Raw genomic sequence first — 19,866 nt, 5'->3', positions numbered from 1 at the left:
TTATTATGCACTTTTTTTTTTTTTTTTTTGCTTCAAGTCACAGTTTGCAAGAACCTATTGACATTAAAGGAGGACCTAATAAACTCAACGAAATAATAGCTGAAAAGATTTGGCAGAAGGAAGTTTGCTCATCCAGTGCTAAGAGAAAAGAACTGTCAACCCAGAATCTTATACCTAGCAAAAATGTCCTTCAGGAATGAAGGGGAAATCAAGACATTGTCAGATGAAAGAAAATAAAGAGAATTTGTCACCAGCAGATCTATCTTAAAAAATAATTGATGGCCAGGTGCGGTGGCTCAAGCCTGTAATCCCAGCACTTTGGGAGGCCGAGATGGGCGGATCATGAGGTCAGGAGATCGAGACCATCCTGGCTAACCCGGTGAAACCCTGTCTCTACTAAAAAATACAAAAAACTAGCCAGGCGAGGTGGCGGGCGCCTGTAGTCCCAGCTACTCGGGGGGCTGAGGCAGGAGAATGGCGTGAACCAGGGAGGCAGAGCTTGCAGTGAGCCGAGATCACGCCACTGTACTCCAGCCTGGGTGACAGAGTGAGACTCCGTCTAAAAAAAAAAAAAAATTGATGAAGATTTCTAAACAGAAAGGGAACAATACACGAAGGAATCTTGGGACATCAGGAGGAAAGAAGGAACTCAGTGAGCAAAAATATGGGTAAACGCAATACATTTTCCTTCCCCCCTCAAGTTTTCTAAATTAGGTTTGATGGTTGAAGTAAAACTGTAACACTGTCTTTGATATTTCTAAATGGATATAGAAAAAAATATTTAGGACAATGATAAATAGGAGACATAAAATTATGTGAAGGGTGATAAAGTATATCCCAGAGAAGTAATGACTTATAATCACACAAAAATCTGTGTATGAATGTTTTTAGCAGCTTTATTCATAGCAGTCAGAATCTGAAGGACCTAGATGTCTTTCAGTCACCAAATGGGTAAACAAACTGTGTTACAGTAGTACTATGGACTATCACCACCTGGGTGAATCTGTAGAGAATTACGCTAAATGGAAAAAGCCAAATCGAAAAGGTTACATACTATATGATTATATGCATATAACATTGTTGAAATGCCAAAATTATATAAAAGGAGAACACGGCCGGGTGTGGTGGCTCATGCCTGTAATCCCAGCACTTTGGGAGGCTGAGGTGGGTGGATCACGAGGTCATACCAGCCTGGTCAATATGATGAAACCCTTTCTCTACTAAAAATACAAAAATTAGCCAGGCGTGGTCTTGCGTGCCTGTAGTCCCAGCCACTTGGGAGGTTGAGGCAGAAGAATCCCTTGAACCCGGGAGGCAGAGGTGAGATTGCACCACTGAACTCCAGCCTGGGTGACAGAGTGAGACTCCATCTCCAAAAAAAAAAAAAAAAAAAAAGGTGGGGGAGAACAGAAACAGATTAGTGGTTGCCAGGGGTTAAGGCAGGCAAGGAAGTGGTTGTGGTAATGAAAGGGCAAGTGAGAGATCCTCTTGATGGAAATTGTTCTGAATCCTGCCTGTATCAATGTCTGTATCCTGACTCTATTATTATGCTATCGTTTTGGGGGATGTTTCCCTTAGAAGAAACTGAGAAAGAGTAGCTACAATGTCTCTGTAGTATTTGCTGCAACTGCATGTGACTCAACCATTATCTCCAAATAAAAAGATTAGTTGAAAAATGAAAAGCATTTTCAGTTTCTGCCTGTTCTCATGGACTCCTGCTTGCTCCAGAAGAATAAGCCCCAGATAGGCTATTAGAGAATCAGACACCGTGAGCCACAGAGCTAAGTCATTCCAGGCAAACTTAAGACAACCCAGGACTTGACTGCTCATGGGTAAATGAACCCAGCCATGATTAATGGAGCCAGGTCAGATCAGCAGAACTGCCCAATCAACAGTTATATTCATGGGAAGTGATAAATTGTTGTTTAAGCAACTAAGCTTTGAAATGATTGATTATGCAACAATAACTAACTGATAGAGAAATTCCGCCTAAGACCTGTAGGAGGAAAAGGAGTCAACCATGTGAAGTGCAGGGGAGGAAATATTCTCTCATCTCTTGTCAGAGAAGAATATAAGACTTTGGAGGCTGGCCTATTATGAGTGAAGTAGGAAGTGGTAGGATATGAGGCCTAATGAGTAAGCAGGGGTCAGTTATATAGGGTAGGGTAAGCAACTGGAACTTAGTCTTGGTGACTACTCAGAAGACCTCTCTGGAAGTCCCTTTGGAAGCCCCAAAAAGATCATTGCTTTTTTTTAAACTCTACCAAAATACTTATTGGGTGCATACCACAAAATGAGTGCTCTGCATACATAGTCTATCACCATTATGACCACAGACCTGGCGTTGTGTGAAGGCCTGGAGTGCCTGGTTATTTGTCCCTGCGTAATAGACAGTAAAGTTTCTGGACTTTGCTTTGTGTACTGCTCTTTCCTCATTGCTTGGGACAGTGTCTGGCTCATAGTAGGTGCTCAGTAGATATCTGCAGAATAAATGAGTAAATGAAGGAAACAAAATGTGTTGCCCTTGTTTGCACGCAAATCACCACCTAGCTGGACGGTATGAACTGCTAACCACTATGGAGTGTTTACTGTATACCAAGCAATATGCTAAGTATGTTATTTATTTATTTGATTATTGAGACAGGGTTTCTGTCGCCCAGGCTGGAGTGCAGTGCATGAGCATGGCTCACTGCAGCCTCAACCTCCTGGGATCAAGTGATCCTTCCCCACCTCAGCCTCCCGAGTAGCTGGGACTGCAGGTGCGCACCACCACACCTGGATAATTTTTTTATTTTTCTATTTTCTTGGAGATAAGGTATCACCATGTTACCCAGTCTGGTCTTGAACTCCTGGCCTCCAGCAATTCTTCCACAGTGGCCTCCCAAAATGCTGGAATTAGAGATGTGAGCCACCGTGCCTGGCCCTAAGTACTTTAAATGCACTGACATATTGAATTCTCACACAGCCCTATAGGGAAGATAATATTACTGTATTTATAGAGTGCAATAAAATCTTGTATATATAGTTTCATATACAAAATGTATACAGAACTACTTCTTCATTATGCTTAATAACATAATTTTTATACAGGCTTACATGTTTAATAGGTATGAGAAGCTCAATTTACCCATCCCCAGATTTCACACCCTCCCTACTGAACTTCTTGCTTTTCCAGGCTTTCTCAGCTAATGGAAACTCCATTCTTCCACTTGCTTGAGCTAAACATTTTGGAATCATCCTTGACTTTTGTCTTAACTTTACCCTTACATTCAATCCCATCAGTAAATCCTGTTGACTATAATTTCACAATATGTCCAGATTCTTAGCACTTTCCACTTCTCCTCCACTTTCATCGTGGTCCAAGTCAGCGTCACTCCCCACAATGTTTGTTATGATCCTCTCTAACTGGCTCCCTGACCTGTGCCTTTCCTGCCCTATAGTACCTGAAGTTGGATTATATCACTTCCATTCAATGCTTCATCTCACTTCCCATCTCAGTCAGAGAAAAAGCCAATGTCTTTACTTAGTTATATATTTTTAATTTTTACTGTTTTTGAGACAGAGTCTCGTTCTGTTGCCCAGGCTGGAGTGCAGTGGTGCAATCTCCATTCACTGCAACCTCTGCCTCCCAGGTTCAAGTGATTCTCCTGCCTCAGCCTCCTGAGTAGCTGGGATTATAGGCGTGCACCACCATGCCCAGCTAATTTTTGCATTTTTAGTAGAGACGGGGGATTCACCATGTTGGCCAGGCTGGTCTAGAACTCCTGACCTCAAGTGATCCACCCGCCTGGGCCTCCTAAAGTGCTGGGATTACAGGTGTGAGCCACCCGTGCCTGGCCAAGCCAACATCTTTAGAGTAGGACCCATAAGGCCTGATCATGCTGACCCACACTCACCACCACTGCCAGCCCTGATTTCTTCTCCTATCTTCAAGCTTCTTTTTTTTTTTTTTTTTTTTTTTTTTTTGAGACGGAGTCTCGCTCTGCCGCCCAGGCTGGAGTGCAGTGGCCAGATCTCGGCTCACTGCAAGCTCCACATCCCGGGTTTACGCCATTCTCCTGCCTCAGCCTCCCGAGTATCTGGGACTACAGGCGCCGCCACCTCGCCCGGCTAGGTTTTTTTTTTTGTATTTTTTAGTAGAGACGGGGTTTCACCGTGTCAGCCAGGATGGTCTCGATCTCCTGACCTCATGATCCGCCCGTCTCGGCCTCCCAAAGTGCTGGGATTACAGGCTTGAGCCACCGCGCCCGGCCATCTTCAAGCTTCTTTATTCTCCCTTTAACATGCTGGACACGGGTCTGACTCAAGGCCATTTATTTCTTCCACCTACAGCCCACCTCCCTCACATATCCACTCTGTTGATTACCTTGTCTCTTTCAAGTCTTTGCTCAGATGACACCTTCTTCATGAGAACTTCCCTAATCATCCCTCACCCTATTTAAAATCACAATAACCACCACTAACAATTCCTATCATTGTCCTTGGTTTATTTCCCTTCATGGTCCATCACACCGTAAGACATATTATAAGACACTCACACACACACACACACACTCACACACACACACACGTAAGCATATATATCTTATTGATTGTCTGAAAGCACAACAAACACAGCAGATTTTCTCCCTTTTGTTCGTAGCCATAGCCCCTGTACCTAAATAATGCCTGGCACATGGTGGGCACCTGATAAATATTTGTGGAATTAATTAAAGAATGATATCAGCTCTCAAGTTTTCGTTTAAATAGAATGCTCACCCAGTATTTTAGATTTTCTGGCATTTCTTTAGAGTAGTGTCTTTACTTTTTTCAATAAAACTGGTTAGAAATCAAAGCTAGAAAAATAAATATACCAAATTATGGCTTCTTTCTGCAGTGCTTCTGCTTTGGAGAAGAGAAAGGCATTGGAGAGAGAGAAGGAAAAGCATATATAACTTTCTCTTTTTTAGCGCTTGCTTGGTTGACACTGGTCAACTTTGTACTGACAAAGGAAGGGTTCCCTATGTGTAGCAAGAATGGTCTGAGCTGTTCATGGCAGATATTGATTCCATGAGAATGTTTTCAAAATAATGTATTCATTTTTATTATATGAAAAACACATACTACAGAACATATATTTATGAAAAAAGAATGTAAAATGAAGAAAACCGCAAAATAGGTTACAACATAGGGAGGTGCCAGTTCTTGAGGGTTCTGGAATGTCTTATTAAGACGTTGATTTTTGTTGATTTTTGCCCTAAAGACATCAGGCAGCCACAGAAATACTTGAGGTAAAGGATCAATGTATTCAGATTAGTGTTGCCAAAATCACCCCAGATATTAGGTAGAAAATGGATTGCAAAGTAGCAAGAATAAAACAGGGAGCCCTCTGAAACTCAGAACATGGTGGCTTAGATTAGAGTAGCAGTCCCTTGTAGAGAAATACAAATATTCCAGGTTTAGCTAAAGGGTAAAAATACACAGAATTTGGTGATTGATGAATTGCGTTAAAAGATAATTTTCAAAACAGGTAAAATGATGACTGTCATACAAATGTAGAATGAACATGTGTCGAAGGTTCTACTTAACTCGTTAATTAAATGAAGGAACAATGTTGAATATTAAAACTAGTTCAAAGGGTAATTCAAAGAACTCACACATTTGTATATCCCGAATGATGAAATGAATATTCAAAAGGAGGCAAATCTAGCTTTGTGGACAGTGGGGGTGGGGTGGGTGGGATTCAGTTGAACCTCTGCTGGACGGGACATAATTTGCATCTTTAGAGACTAGAATAATTTTGCATTGTTTTCACTTACCTACAATTTACAGAGAAGTAGAATAGCTCCCACAGAATCAAAAACAGATAATTCTCGAAAGGTGCTTGCTAGAGAATGCCCAATTTTCCATTGAAGTGCAGATTATTCCCTAGAATTGCTGTGTGTGTGTGTGTGTGTGTGTGTGTGTGTGTGTGTGAGAGAGAGAGAGAGAGAGAGAGGAGGGGGAGGGAGAGGATTAAATATAGCTCAAATCTTGTATGAGCAACTGCAACCTCCACCTTATTTACAGAACGAGTGTATGTGTATATAAACTAGAAGAGAAACAGATTAAAAAGCAGGGACAACCTCCTTTTTGTACTTAATAACTTACTAATAGCATTTTCTATGGTATACATATTATTTTACAACATCATTTCTAATGATGGCAACCTTTAGTTTACAGATTTGCCATGATTAATTAAACCAGTCCTCTGAGACATTTAGAGTATTTCCAGTTTTTTCTCCAAAGAACTCTATTCTCAGATGTGTGCATATTTCCTTAATTATTTCCTCAAAGGGAAGTTCCTGGAAGTAGTATTTCTGGGTCAAAATGTAGACATAATTCTGCCTCTAGAAAGGTTGTGCTAATTTACTTCACCACCAGTAAAGGGTTGGCATAGCTAATTTATTCCCTGTGGATGCTTTTTACATATTCTTAGTCTTCTTTATACATATTCTATTTTATGATTAATCATCCCATTTTTGCTGGTATTTTTCTTTACAGTGAATTTAAAATGTATCTTGATACCCACTGTGCAATTTTCTCCAAATTGGCTTTTCTTTCCTTACAAATGAAGGATATATATGAATCTTAGGCATAGAATCATGTTGTTTACTCATTAAAAAGATTTTTTTCCCTTCATAAAATACATGATTCTGACCCAGTTCATTAGTTTGGTAAGTGGAATTGGTAGCAGCCTGTATATTACGATTGGGGGAGGCCATAGAAATCACTCTTTTGTAATCTTCAAGCACCAACTGTGAAATCCTGTCACGACAGAGTCATTCATAGGACTGAAAAGTTTTGACCTTCTTGGCCTCAGAGATCATCCAGGCCAATGATCTTGTAACTGCTCAATGGTTCATTTTAATCACTGCCCAGGTAGACCCAAGTTACCAAGACAGAGGAATTGCAATAGGGAAATAGTTTAATTCACCCGGAGCTGTCTGAACAGGAGACCAGAGCCTCTGTAAAAATTTGGAAGCTAGGGTTTTTCAAGGATAGTTGAATGGGCAAAGGAATGGGTGCTGCTGATTGGTTGTGGATGCAATCGTAGGTGTGTGGAAAACAGTGCTGTGTACTGAGTCCACTCCTGGGTGGAGGCCACAGGATCAGCTGAGTCAAGAGTCATGGGTCTGGGTGGGGCTATTGGTGGTCAACAATGCAAAAGCCTAAAAAGACAACTCAAGAACTTAGGTTCTACAGTACTGGTGTTATCTGCAGGAGTAATTGAAGAAGCTGCAGATCTTGTGACTTCCAGAATCATGGCTGGTCATTCTTTACACCTACATCGTAGCAGAATAGCTCCTCTCATCCTCCTAACCTGGCGGTCTTTCACAAGTTTCACAAAGAACATTTAGTTCTGAAGAAAAGCGATTATCATTTAACCTATAAACTAAATTTCTCCCAATGTTAGCTTGGCCCAAGCCTGAGAATGACTAAGGGCAGTTTTGAGATTTTGAGATTAAAGGCAAGATGAGGGCTGATTAGATCAAATCCCTTTCATTGTCTTAATTTTCTCACTGTTACAATTTTTGTAAAGACGGTTTCACTCTTATATAGGATGGAGGGGCATTACCTGTGGGGCAAACTCCTATGTCCTAGTTCTCCTTGGTTAACATCTCCACCCTTGACTTCCAGATTATATCAACCCACACCATTTTCTGTGGCTATTGAAAAGCCTGAAAGTGACAGAGGAGACTGAGACTCTACGGCGATAGTGTCAGCCAAATTGGAGGGTTGGACGCTCATGGAGAAGTGACTGGTCAGCCCCAGGTAGTGGACTGTCCAGGCCAGTGGGGAGTCACTTAGCCTAGTTTGCTACCGCCATGGCAAATGAAGAGCAAGAGGCTGAGAGTTAGAGAAGCAAGGAAGTCCAAGAAGAATTGAGAAGTTGCATGAGATAACATCTAATTCTAATATAGTTTGGAAAATACTTAGCTTGGGTCCCTGCACTTCTGTCAAAGACACTGACTATGTTATCACTTAAGGAGAGATAATATGGAGTTCTTTTCAAAGCAAATACTTCTTGCAGATTGCTAGGCTACATGGAGTCCTGAATTACTGTCTTAAGAACCCAGTTTCAGAAAAACTCCCTTCAAAACTATCACTGTGGGTGAACACTTAGTGCCAGTGAGTGAACTTAAAATCAGAAATGCAAATGTCACACTGAAATAGATTATCTATAAAGTCGTCGTCCAGATGAAAGAGCATATGGCTACAACTAAGTGTCTCTTTTTAGATTATGATAAGCATGAAAATAAACTTCTTACAGATGGATCGACCATCAGCCTGAGTTTATGCATCCCTAAGAGTCCAACTTTTCTGAAACAATTCCTGGAGTAGTGGTTAAGAGCTTATTTTCCAGATTCAGGCAAACAAAAGTTGGAATCCTGGCATATTTCTCTTAGTTTTTGACCTTGAGTAAGATGCTTAACCTCACTAAAACAAAATTTGCTCATCTGTGAAGCAGGAATAATAATAGAATCTGCCAAACAGAAATGTTGGGAGGACTAATTGAAATAATGCACATAAAGGGCTCAGCATTCCACAGTGTGCACAACAAGAGTTCAGCCAATGCTAGGCATTAATATTAACATCCTGCTTGAGAAAAATATTTGATTTGTTTTGGAAAGTAGGTGCCAATAGGAATAGCACATGAGAACTGAGGCTAATTCAGTCAGTACTGTGATGATATATATCTTCTTTTATGATTATATTTTAAGTTCTAGGGTACATGTGCACAACATGCATGTTTGTTACATATATATACATGTGCCATGTTGGGGTGCTGCACCCGTTAACTTGTTATTTACATTAGGTATATCTCCTAATGCTATCCCTCCTCCCTCCCCCCACCCCACAACAGGCCTGGTGTGTGACATTCCCCACCCTGTGTCCAAGTGTTCTCATTGATATATATCTTCAGAGTTTGGAGAGAATGCTCTGAGAAGAGAAAGTCAATGGGATTACAGAAAGGGCATGCTGGCAAAATGGAAAACAATTTTCACCTACTTAGTTAAGTTGTACCTTAACTTCATAGAGTAACTATAGAAACCTAACTGCAGCCCAGTGCTAGAGATGGGGATGCTAATGGATCTGCATGAGAAAGTGCTCTTCAGGATGGCATCCACATTAATTGTAGAACAGTGACTCCCCAGTGGTGGACAGGGAGACCAGACATTTGGTGGAGGGGGTTGAAAAAGCCTCAAGTCAACATTTTAATAGAATTTTACTGGAGTAGAATCTTGGCTTGTGGGGAGATGTGGAATGTATAGGGATTCCACAGAAGGCATAATTACTTCCATTTCTCCCTGGAGAGACTTGTCAAACAGATTTCTATGAGATCTGTGCTTAAAGAGTTGAGAAATACTACCGTAGACCAGAGGTTGGCAAACTAAGGCCCAAGGCCAAATCTGGCCCACTGCTTGGCCTTGTAAATAAAGTTTTATTGGAAGGTATCCACACCCATTCATTTACATATATTCTGTGGTTGCTTTCATGCTATATTTGCTGAGTTGAGTAGCTGCAAAGAGACCTGGGGGCTCTCAAAGATTAAAACATTTACTCTTTGGCTCATTACAGAAAGTTTGCTGACTCCTGTGGTAGATTATAAAGGCCTAAAGAGCCCCATCTTATCTCTAGAGTTTGCATGGAGGCAGTGTACTATTTCCTTTCAACAGGAATTTTGGCACCAAAATTTTCTGTTTTCTTCATAACTGTCCTTGAATCCTTTAGAGGTATAATTGTGATTCTGTTCAAGACATTATAAAGGCTTACTATTATAGTAAAATTAGGAATTCTAAGCAAATTCTTAATTGTTTCAGCTGCTTCTTAGAACTGGAAATTTCAGTGAACTTATCAGAATATTCTTTGCTAGGAAAAGAAGCCAATAAAAAATGTTAGAGATTTTAAACCAGGGCTAAGAAATTATTAAGAGTATCAAATTTTAAAGGAAGAAAAGACAAAGGAAAAACAGAACAAATTATACATGGATTGGTGACAATTTAAGGCTGAAAATTAGGTGTAATAAAACTACCATCACCAACAACAAAGTACATGCTGAATGAGATTTTCGTGTAACTACTAAATCTGCTGTCCTTCTACCCAGGTTGTTGGAACTGTGTGATATGCTTATTTGCTTAAGCTTTGACAGTGGCCTGTGGGGATTGACTTGTTCAAATCAGGGGCTTTGAAGATACTCACAAAGACACATATTTTTCAAATATACAATTTCAGATCAGCGTGCATTCAGCTGTGGCAGTGGTCCTCATTTTGCCCCCCAGAGGATGTTTGACAATGTTTAGAGACAATTTTGGATTTCAGTGGAGGTGGGAGAATCTGCTACTGGTATTTAGTGGGTGGAGGCCAGAGGTGCTACTAAACATCCTACCATGCACAGGAAAACCCCCCAAATATAAAGAATTTTCTGGCCCAAAATGTCACTCGTGCTAAAATTGAGAAACATGAATGTATAGGAGGTGAGATATTTCAACATGGAAATTGTACTGTCATTGAAATCTCATACAGTGTATTTACATTAGGATTACCTATCTTTATTTATTTAAGACCCTGTCATGAGGCTGGAGTACAGTGGCACAATCTCCACTCACTGCAGCCTCGACCTCCCTGGGCTCAGGTGATCTTCTGACTTCAGCTTCCCAAGTAGCTGGGACTGCAGGCATGCACTACCACACCTAATTTTTATATATATATATATTTTTTTTATAGAGACAGGATTTCACCATGTTGCCCAGATTGGTCTTGAACTCCTGGACTCAAGCAACTCACCCACATTGGCCTCCCAACATGCTGGAATTACTGGCATGAGCCACCGCACCCAGCCAGGATTAACTACTATTTATAGCCAGTGAAACTATTATAGTTCGAATAAAAGATTTCTCTTTTAAATAAACATATGTTAGTTTAAAAAGTCAATTTGAAGAAAAATGTTAACTAAATAATACTATCGATGACAAGTAGATTTGTTACATAAAATATAAAGGAGACAGTTGAATGAATTAATTTTTAAAAACTGCCCTAAACTATTAAGTGAATGGGATTATTTTCAAATTGTCATTCTTTGAAACAATGTCAGTGTTAATCCAAGTAGTTCCCACATGCTACCATATTTAGTAAGTTTTCCTGTTTTATTTTCGCTAAACAGTACTGAGATATTTAAGATAAGCTTTTAGTCCTCTGGATACTTAGTGGCTCTTCTGGTGTTCTTAGGACAGTGTGCTAGCAGTTGAAATTGGGAGTTTAGTTTAATGGATTACATTTCTCCTTCAGTGTCTCTCTCAAACTCAAGATGGCAGCTTATGCTGCTCTGTTTCAAAGGCCACCATGTGCCACCTTTTGCAAGCCACCCATCTCAGGTGCCCGCATCCGGAAGTACTTTTAGAAGTCTTTGTCGGCAGCCCCGAGAGGGAGACACAGCATCGTCTGAAAGTACTTTATAAATATTTATGACATTGACTTGCAAATTACAGATAAAATACCTGAAAACATAGTGAAGAGCATATTTGGTCCCAACTGAAGAGGTTTTGACTCAGTGGACCTTGGCTAGTCTCTAGGAATCTGCATATTTAGCAATTATCCTGAGTGATGCTGGACCAGTGAGAATCACTGAGGTATGATATATGACAATAAAGGAAGGCTCTTGATTGCACACATTGCTCTCAACTTTCGTACTGTCTACTTTTGTACTGTGTATTGGTATGTGATAGTTTGACATCGCAGACTGCCTGTTCATTAACCAAATTTGAGTTTTCCTTATCTTCTAATGAACCAATATGTTTTCATTTGTCCTTACTACTTAATAAATAAAAAGAAAAATAAGAAATGAGAAAAAAGTCCCCTAGACTTAATACAGATGGGTCCAAAATGGAAATCATTAGGCATGCTGAAATTGAAGAACCTTTAGTTTGCATTCAGCAGCTTTTGGACATAAGCCAGGCAAACACTGGTTCAACTGTGAAGAAAATGAACACATTTTTTAAACTGTTAGAAATGCTGTCATTGAAGTTTGGATCTGAAAACTGAGGGATAATTAGGAAATTTAAAATATCTTTCTTGGTGAAGATTTCTTTTCTCGCAGTGGGCATACATTTTGCACATGTTTAGCATGTTCAGTTTTTGAACACATTCTTGGGGCATGTACAAAAGCAAGAGGTTGCCAATAGTAGAATGACAGCAAGAAACCTATTTTTCACATCCTTTATTTGAAGAAGCAGAGTGGCAGTCATTCCCGCTGTAATTACAGTCCTCAGGTTGTGGTAATATTTTAAGGGAGCCAATTGTCTCATCGGTTATTCAGACATAAGCAAGATGTTGATAGGACTCTCCTTGCCAACCATAGTACTGAGAATGTTCATTTTCATGGCTGAATCTCCACCCTGAAAAGGATTTGGTGCTTGAACTCTTACCAATGGCTCTTGTAACTTGCCTTCTTAGAGTTATTCAGTCTAGTGGTTAATTAGACTGTGATCTGATGGCAAAAAAAAAAAAAAAAAAAAAAAAAAAGGACTGGAGAAGAATGTAGATGACATTTGTTAGATTAGGCTGTAATTTTCAGATCTTGCTTTAATATCTGTACATCTTACTGTCTTTTAAAAAATTTAAACATTCTATTTTGAGATAATTATAAATTCACATTCAATTGTAAGAAATATTACAAAAAGATCCTATATCCTTTACTCAGTTTCTCTGGTAGTAAAGTCTTCCAAAACTACAGTACGATATCATAACAAATATATTGACATTGATATTGATGTAGCCAAGCTACAGAACAGTTCCATTGCTACAAGGATCCCTCATGTTAACCTGTTACAGCCAAACCCACATCCCTGGGCTCCCTCTCTCCTCCACCACCACATTCCTAACTTCTGACCATCGTTAATCTGTTTTCCATTTCTATAATTTTGTCACATCAAGAATGCTATACAAATGCAATCATGTAGTATGTAACATTTTAGATTTGGATGTTTTTTTTTTTTTTTTACTCAGTATAATTCTTACAGAGATTTACTCAAGTTGTTGCAGATATTAATAGTTAATTTCTTTTTATTGCTAAGTAGTATCCCATCATATGGAGGAAATACCACCATTTGTTTAATCATTCACCCATGTTATCAGGCTTTCAGGTTTTGGCTATTTTGAATAAAGCTATGAATATTCATATACAGATTTCTTTTTTTTTTTTGTATGTGGGGATAAAAGTTTTCATTTCTGTGTCATAAATTCCTAAGAATGAAACTGCTGGTTGTATGTTGCTTATTTCATTTTTTAAAGAAACTACCACTGTTTTTCAGAGTGGCTGTACCATGTTACATTCCCACCAACTATGTATGAGTCATCCAATTTTTCCACCTCCTTGTCAGCATTGGGTGGTGGTGGTATTATTATTATTTCAGCCAATCTGATAGGTGTGTATGGGTAGCCCTTGTGGTTTTAATTTTCACTTCATAGGTAGTGCTGTTGAACATGTCTTCATGTGCTTCTCGACCATCTGCACACTGTCTCCGGTGAGATGTCTGTTCATGACTTTTTCACATAGCAAAAGTTTTCATTTTGGTGAGGTCCAGTTTATCAAATTTTCCCTCTATGGATTGTGCCTTTGGTAACAGGTCTAAGAACTCTGTCCCGACTGTGATCTCTTGCATTTTCTTTTTATCGTTTTATTTAATATTTAGGTCTATTTTTAGCCATTTTTTATTTAAGGTGAGTGTTTTAATGTTTAAGTCGACGATTTCCCCCCACCCCATGGATGTCCAATTGCCTCGGTACTGTGCATTGAAAAGCTTGCTCTTCTTCCACTGAATTGCTTTTCCACCTTTGTCTCTGTGTTTTCATATTGCTTGGTGGATTTAATAACTGCAGGATGGAAACCAATAGAATTGACTAATTATACTAATACCTCTGGGTATTTAAAAAATAACAGAATCCTCTTTCATTTAATTTACAGGGTTTTTTTTGGTTTTGTTTTTGTTTGTTTGTTTTTTGGTAGTCTCTCTCTGCTGCCCAGCCTGGAGTTGAGTGGCATGATCTTGGCTCACTGCTGCCTCTGCCTCCCGGGTTCAAGCAATTCACGTGCCTCAGCCTCCTGAGTAGCTGGGACTACAGGCATGTGCCACCACTCCCAGCTAATTTTTATATTTTTACTAGAGATGGGACTTTGCCATATTAGCCAGGCTGGTCTCAATCTCCTGGCCTCAAATGATCCACCCATCTCAGCCCCCCAAAGTGCTGGGATTACACGCATGAGCCACCGTGCCCAGCCATACAGTATTAACTTTTATTAAACAAAACAAAAACTAACGAACAAAACCAAAACCTATTCTTATGACCCAGAGAAAACATTGTTAACATTTTGGGTTTTTTGTTTTTGTCTTTTTCCATGCATTTTTAGTGTAGTGGAGATCATGACCTAAATGAAATTTTGTATTCTGCTTCACCCTTCCCCACAATAACATATTATGAACACTTTCCTATGTCCTTGGAAATTCCTTCTGAAACTTGTTTCAAATGAACCACCTATGTTATCCTGCAGATAGATAACTTACGTACTATAGATGTAGTATAATTTACTATATAAATATTATGTATATTATCTATATTACTATTTTTATAAAATAATTGCCTATGTTATCTTATAGATGCATAACATTTATTATAGATATATTCTATATGTATACCATAATATGTACTACATATTTACTGTATGTGTACCATTTATTATATATAGCTACTGTTACTTTATAGATAAGTAGGTATATTACATTATATATTATAGAAATATTATAATTTACTTTGTGACTCCTTATTGTTGAAATTTGAGTAATCTCTATTTTTTTATTGTAAATAATGCTGTGAACATTTTATTGTACATTCGGTGGGATCAGACACATATCTCACCCTCTTTATTTAGAGCTAAACTTCGGAGTAGAGTGGATTTCCTTTTTTCACCCTGAACAAAGCAGTTAATTTATGTTCAAGTTTCTGAGACAGAAGAGAAAAATGGAATATATAAACATTGCAGACAAGTAGTAGTTAACTTGAATTCCTCCCACATCTGCCAGGTACTGATAGAATTATAAAAGGTTTTAAAATTGACTATGGTTTGAAGGACCAAATATTTTATGTAGACTTTGTTTTGTTTCTTCTTATTAGCTCAGAGGTTCTTAAACTTTGTAGTGCATAAAAATTATGTATCGGTAAAGTATACAAAACCACATATGTATGGTAATTGGAGGTGATTTAAGGATGGAGGATAATCATGACTGAAGACAGTCCACCCATCTGCCCTTGAATATGGAATTCATTTTGTTTTGGGTTTTTTCCTAAGAATAGATTTCTATTCTTTTTTTCTTTCCTTTTCTTTTTGTTTTGAGACAGAGTCTCGCTCTGTCACCCAGGCTGGAGTGCAGTGGCGCGATCTCGGCTCACTGCAAGCTCCCCCTCCCGCGTTCACACCATTCTCCTGCCTCAGCCTCCCGAGTAGCTGGGACTACAGGTGCCACCACCACATCCGGCTAATTTTTTGTGTTTTTAGTAGAGATGGGGTTTCACCATGTTAGCCAGGATGGTCTCGATCTCCTTACGTTGTGATCGCCTGCCTCGGCCTCCCAAAGTGCTGGGATTTACAGGCGTGAGCCACCGTGCCCAGCCTGATTTCTATTCTTTTAAGGTTATTTATTGTCAAGTGACCTTTAAAGATCACCAGTCAAGTATAATAGTGCCACTCAGACATTTGCCATCAGTAAATACTACTATTAATTTATACTCATTTGCCGAGTGTGGTGGCTCACGCCTGTAATCCCAGCACTTTGGGAGGTCGAGGTGGGCGGATCAAGAGGTGAGAAGTTTGAGTCCAGCCTCACCAACATGGCGAAACCCCGTCTCTACTAAAAAAAATACAAAAATTAGCCGGGAGTGGTGGCGCTTACCTGTAATTCCAGCTACTCAGGAGTCTGACGCAAGAGAATCGCTTCAACCCGTGAGGCAGACGTTGCAGTGAGCCAAGATAGCACCACCTCACTCCAGCCTGGGCGACAAAGCGAGACCAGACTCAGTCTCAAAAAAAAAAAATAAAAATAAAAATAAAAATTCATTAATTTTTAGGTTTAAAAAAGTCTTACTTTATTTTGCTTTTTGAGAACATTGTTTTTCATATGCTCATTAGCTCTTTGCATTTTCTCTCTCTAGCATTACTAATATTTTAAAGTACTAGTGTATTTTTTACCAGTTATTTTCTTCAGGGTAGTTTTGGTTGCTAGAATCAGACCCCCATTCAAGCTAGCTTAATTAAAAGTTGCAGTGATGTTGATGGTAATGGGTTCCTTGGGATATAGACGATTTCCAAGAAACCCAGAGGAAAGGCAAGATCTCAATATTAGGAATTGAAAGATGGTGAAGAACTAAATTGTCTCTTTTACCTAGAGTAGAAATGATCTAGTTCCCTGTAGCAGGTTCCACTGCTTAACTCTCCTGCAAGTGATTCAACATGGCCAACAACTTCTGTGTAAACCTACCAGCATTGACCTTTCAATTTGGTCTGCACCTCTGGCAGTGATCTTCCGGTCTCTGGGTTGAATATCCTAAGCAAGAATTTGGTTGGTGTTAATCAGTCAATTATTAGCTAGTTAGTTTAGTGTCTGGTCCAACTCTTCACTATCCATTATTAAGAATATCACATGATAACCATAAGCTGTCAGATTCTAGGATGGGTAATGAGATCTTTAGCATAGACCAAGCCCATGATTTTCAGATTTAATTGCACTTGAAATTCTAGCATGTGCCTTGAACGCCTATTTTATTTGTACTTATTTGGGATTTTTATATCTGGGACTATTTCTGAAATATACCTAGTGATATTGCTATCAAAGCATGAAGAAATTTATCTTCAAATACTTATTTTCTTTTGATTCCAGTAATTGTCTGAATGACACATAATATGCCCATTGTGGAAATAATTTTGATTTTTAAAACTTTATTTTCCCAAAGCAACATCACATTTCTGGCTTGCAAATATTTCACAGGTGGAAACGTCAAAAAGAAAACATTTAAATGCAAATGTCAGTCAGGGGAGACGCTGAGCTCAGTCTTTGTATTTCCTTCCAGATTTATCAACGATGCTGGTTAGTATTCAAGAAAGCTTCAAGCAAAGGTCCAAAAAGACTGGAGAAATTTTCTGATGAACGTGCTGCATATTTCAGGTGTTATCATAAGGTAAGACTCAATTGCTGTAGCTTTCCAGAAATCTGTTTACAGGGAGGCAACTGGAATTATTGAGTCTGAAGACTTGCCTAAATTATTTAACAAAGGTACAAGCAATACCTTTTCCAAGGACAAAACACCCCTAAAATAACATCTGCTTGCTAATTGTTTCAAGTAATTGACTAATGTAAAGTCACTCTTCTGGTTTCCTGCTATTTGCTGTAGCTGTTCTTGTTGTTTTCCAGTCTGTGCTATGGGACTTATCATGTTCTTATACTCCCTGTACTGAAACCCTGAGAGAATGAGGACTGGACCTCATTGTGTCTCAGACACTGCCTGATGCAGAAAGGCACTCATTCAATGCTTGGGGAATGTGGGGAGAGAAGGGAGGGGAAGCAGCAGAAAACAGGTAACTGTGGACGAAGCGGAAGTTCGACCCATTTGTTGATTTCTTTAAGTTTGATGACTAAATTTTCTTAGTAGTAGTGAGACTTCCTCACTAAAAACAGTCATTGTGTGTTAGAACTCATTAAGGTAAGTACAAGGTTTACTTACCACTTGGTTTCACAAATTAGCTAAATATTTCCCTCTACATGGCAGTATATTTCCATGGTCCTTGTTAATACGCAGCCTATGTATTTTCTTTTTTTCATGAAAACGTGTGAAAGCACATGGTTAACACTCCTCCAAGGCTCTGGTTATTTTCAGGTGGAGAAAATACTACTCTTTTGTCTGTGAAGGAACTATGCTTATTTTTATGATAGAACATTTTAATTTTGGCTTTCCATCTTGAAGATTCTTTAAGCCTCATTTGGTGAGAATTTACTGAGGCCAGGCTTCTTTGCCATTTAAAATTTTATGTGAAACCAGTCGATCTATTAGAACAGAAACTTGGCTAGGTGGGGGAAGTGAACAGTCTTTCCTTTTGTGCAAATCCACCAAAAGTAGTGACTTTTTGACATCTTATAAAGGGTCTATGTTGACACTTTGGTTTATATGATGATGAAAACAGTAGGAGAAGCTGCATTTCTTCTCAAATTAGAGAAATAAGGACTATGCTATACTTTATAGGCACATCTATATGTACATAAGGGAAGAATAAGCACAAAACAAGCTTCTGGGACAGGTAGAAAAGGGAGTCAAGGGCGGCATCTTCCATGCGTTTCATTTCCCTGTCACCCCATGAAGTAGTTCCACATTCCAAGGCTTCCACTCCCAGCCTTCCTTCTCTCCAAAGGAGAACCCACTTATACCTTTTTGAATCCAGATTTCCTCTATCATTTATCTTTCATCTGCCAAATATGAAATGACGCTATTCAAATATATCTATTTTTTGTTCTCAGGGAAGTGTTGTTGAATTGCGAATGTATTATTGAGGCACAGTGATCCATGAAGCCAGTGATAGCATAACTCTGAACCCTGCAAATAATCTTGAGCCAAACTCTCCACTTCTATAACACTCCCAACTATTTGTATCCAGTCATTTTGAATCAGACGTATTATGGCCCAGCTATCCCTCATGTATCCAGTATTTTATCTTATAACAAGATGGCGAGCAATGCTATAAGGGTGACTTGCTTTATTTTAGCTCGATCAGCCCTTTCTTAAAAGGAGAATCAAAATACCCAGGAAGATGTTTGGCTTATCATCTAGACACAGACAGAGCTTTAGGTGGCCAGAAATTATCGTTACACATCAGGACTTCTCTTGAGAAACTTAGCCAGTCTGTAACTTTGCAATTCACCACGAGGCCCTGTACTGTTTGGTCATTGTGTGTGGCCATTGATCCTGTTTTTGTCTTGGTAGAGTTCCAAATATGTCTGGTTCTTCACAATCCACATATCTGATTCTTTACAATTCCATATGCCAACCTTTCTGAATGTAGAAAAACTAAGAAATAGGCTATGTTTTACTGATAGACCTATACATACCTAAGAGAAGAAAGAAGATAAATGAGGAATACGTTATAGGAACTCCTCAAATCCCATCCATCAGCAATGTTGTTGGCCGTATGCTCAAAATGCATGGAGACTCTGAACACAGCTCACAGCCTCTACTGCTACCACTGGGGTCCTAGGCAGTGGACTGCCAAATTCTTGGGCTTCTAGGGTCTGTTCGAAACACTTGTATGACACTGCAATATTCTTTGCTGCAACATTCTCAGCCAAGGTGTTATAATGGTCTACGCCAGTGGTCCCCAACCTTTCTGGCACCGGGACAGGTTTCATGGAAGACAATTTTTCCACAGACGGAGTTGGGGGTGGGATTGGTTTCAGGATGAAACTGTTCCACCTCAAATGATTAGGCATTAGATTCTCATAAGGAGCAGGCAACCTAGATCCCTAGGTTCACAATAGAGTTTACACTCCTATGAGAATCAGGAGGTGGAGCTCAGGCAGGAATGCTTGTTCACATCCTGCGGTGTAGCCTGGTCCCTAATAGGCTGTAGACCAGTACTGGTCCAGTACCCATCTGCTGCCCAGGGGTGAGGGTCCCTGGTCTATGCGATCACATGATTTGATTTCCTGCTGCCCTTTTAACCTCATCTCTGAGTCTCCTTAGTCCTACCTTCCTCTGCTCCAGGTGCCCTGGGCTCCTCTCTTTCCTTAGAAGATGCCAAGCACCTTTACA

At 39.4% G+C, this 19,866-nt stretch overlaps 1 protein-coding gene across 2 annotated transcripts in view; it reads left to right on the top strand.

Moving 5' to 3' along the window:
- The window catches only part of DOK5 (docking protein 5), a 173,678-nt gene that overhangs the window by 62,052 nt on the left and 91,760 nt on the right, over positions 1–19,866 (top strand). For both annotated transcript variants that reach the window (XM_050746533.1, XM_050746534.1), the window contains exon 2: positions 17,140–17,247. In XM_050746533.1, coding sequence (XP_050602490.1) covers positions 17,140–17,247 — 108 coding nt within the window. The remainder of the gene's footprint in view (positions 1–17,139; positions 17,248–19,866) is intronic.

Source organism: Macaca thibetana, chromosome 10 (genome assembly GCF_024542745.1).
Source record: "Macaca thibetana thibetana isolate TM-01 chromosome 10, ASM2454274v1, whole genome shotgun sequence".
NCBI lineage: Eukaryota > Metazoa > Chordata > Mammalia > Primates > Cercopithecidae > Macaca > Macaca thibetana.
The sequence above is the reverse complement of the archived record's forward strand: the minus strand, read 5'-3'. Positions and strand labels throughout refer to the sequence as shown.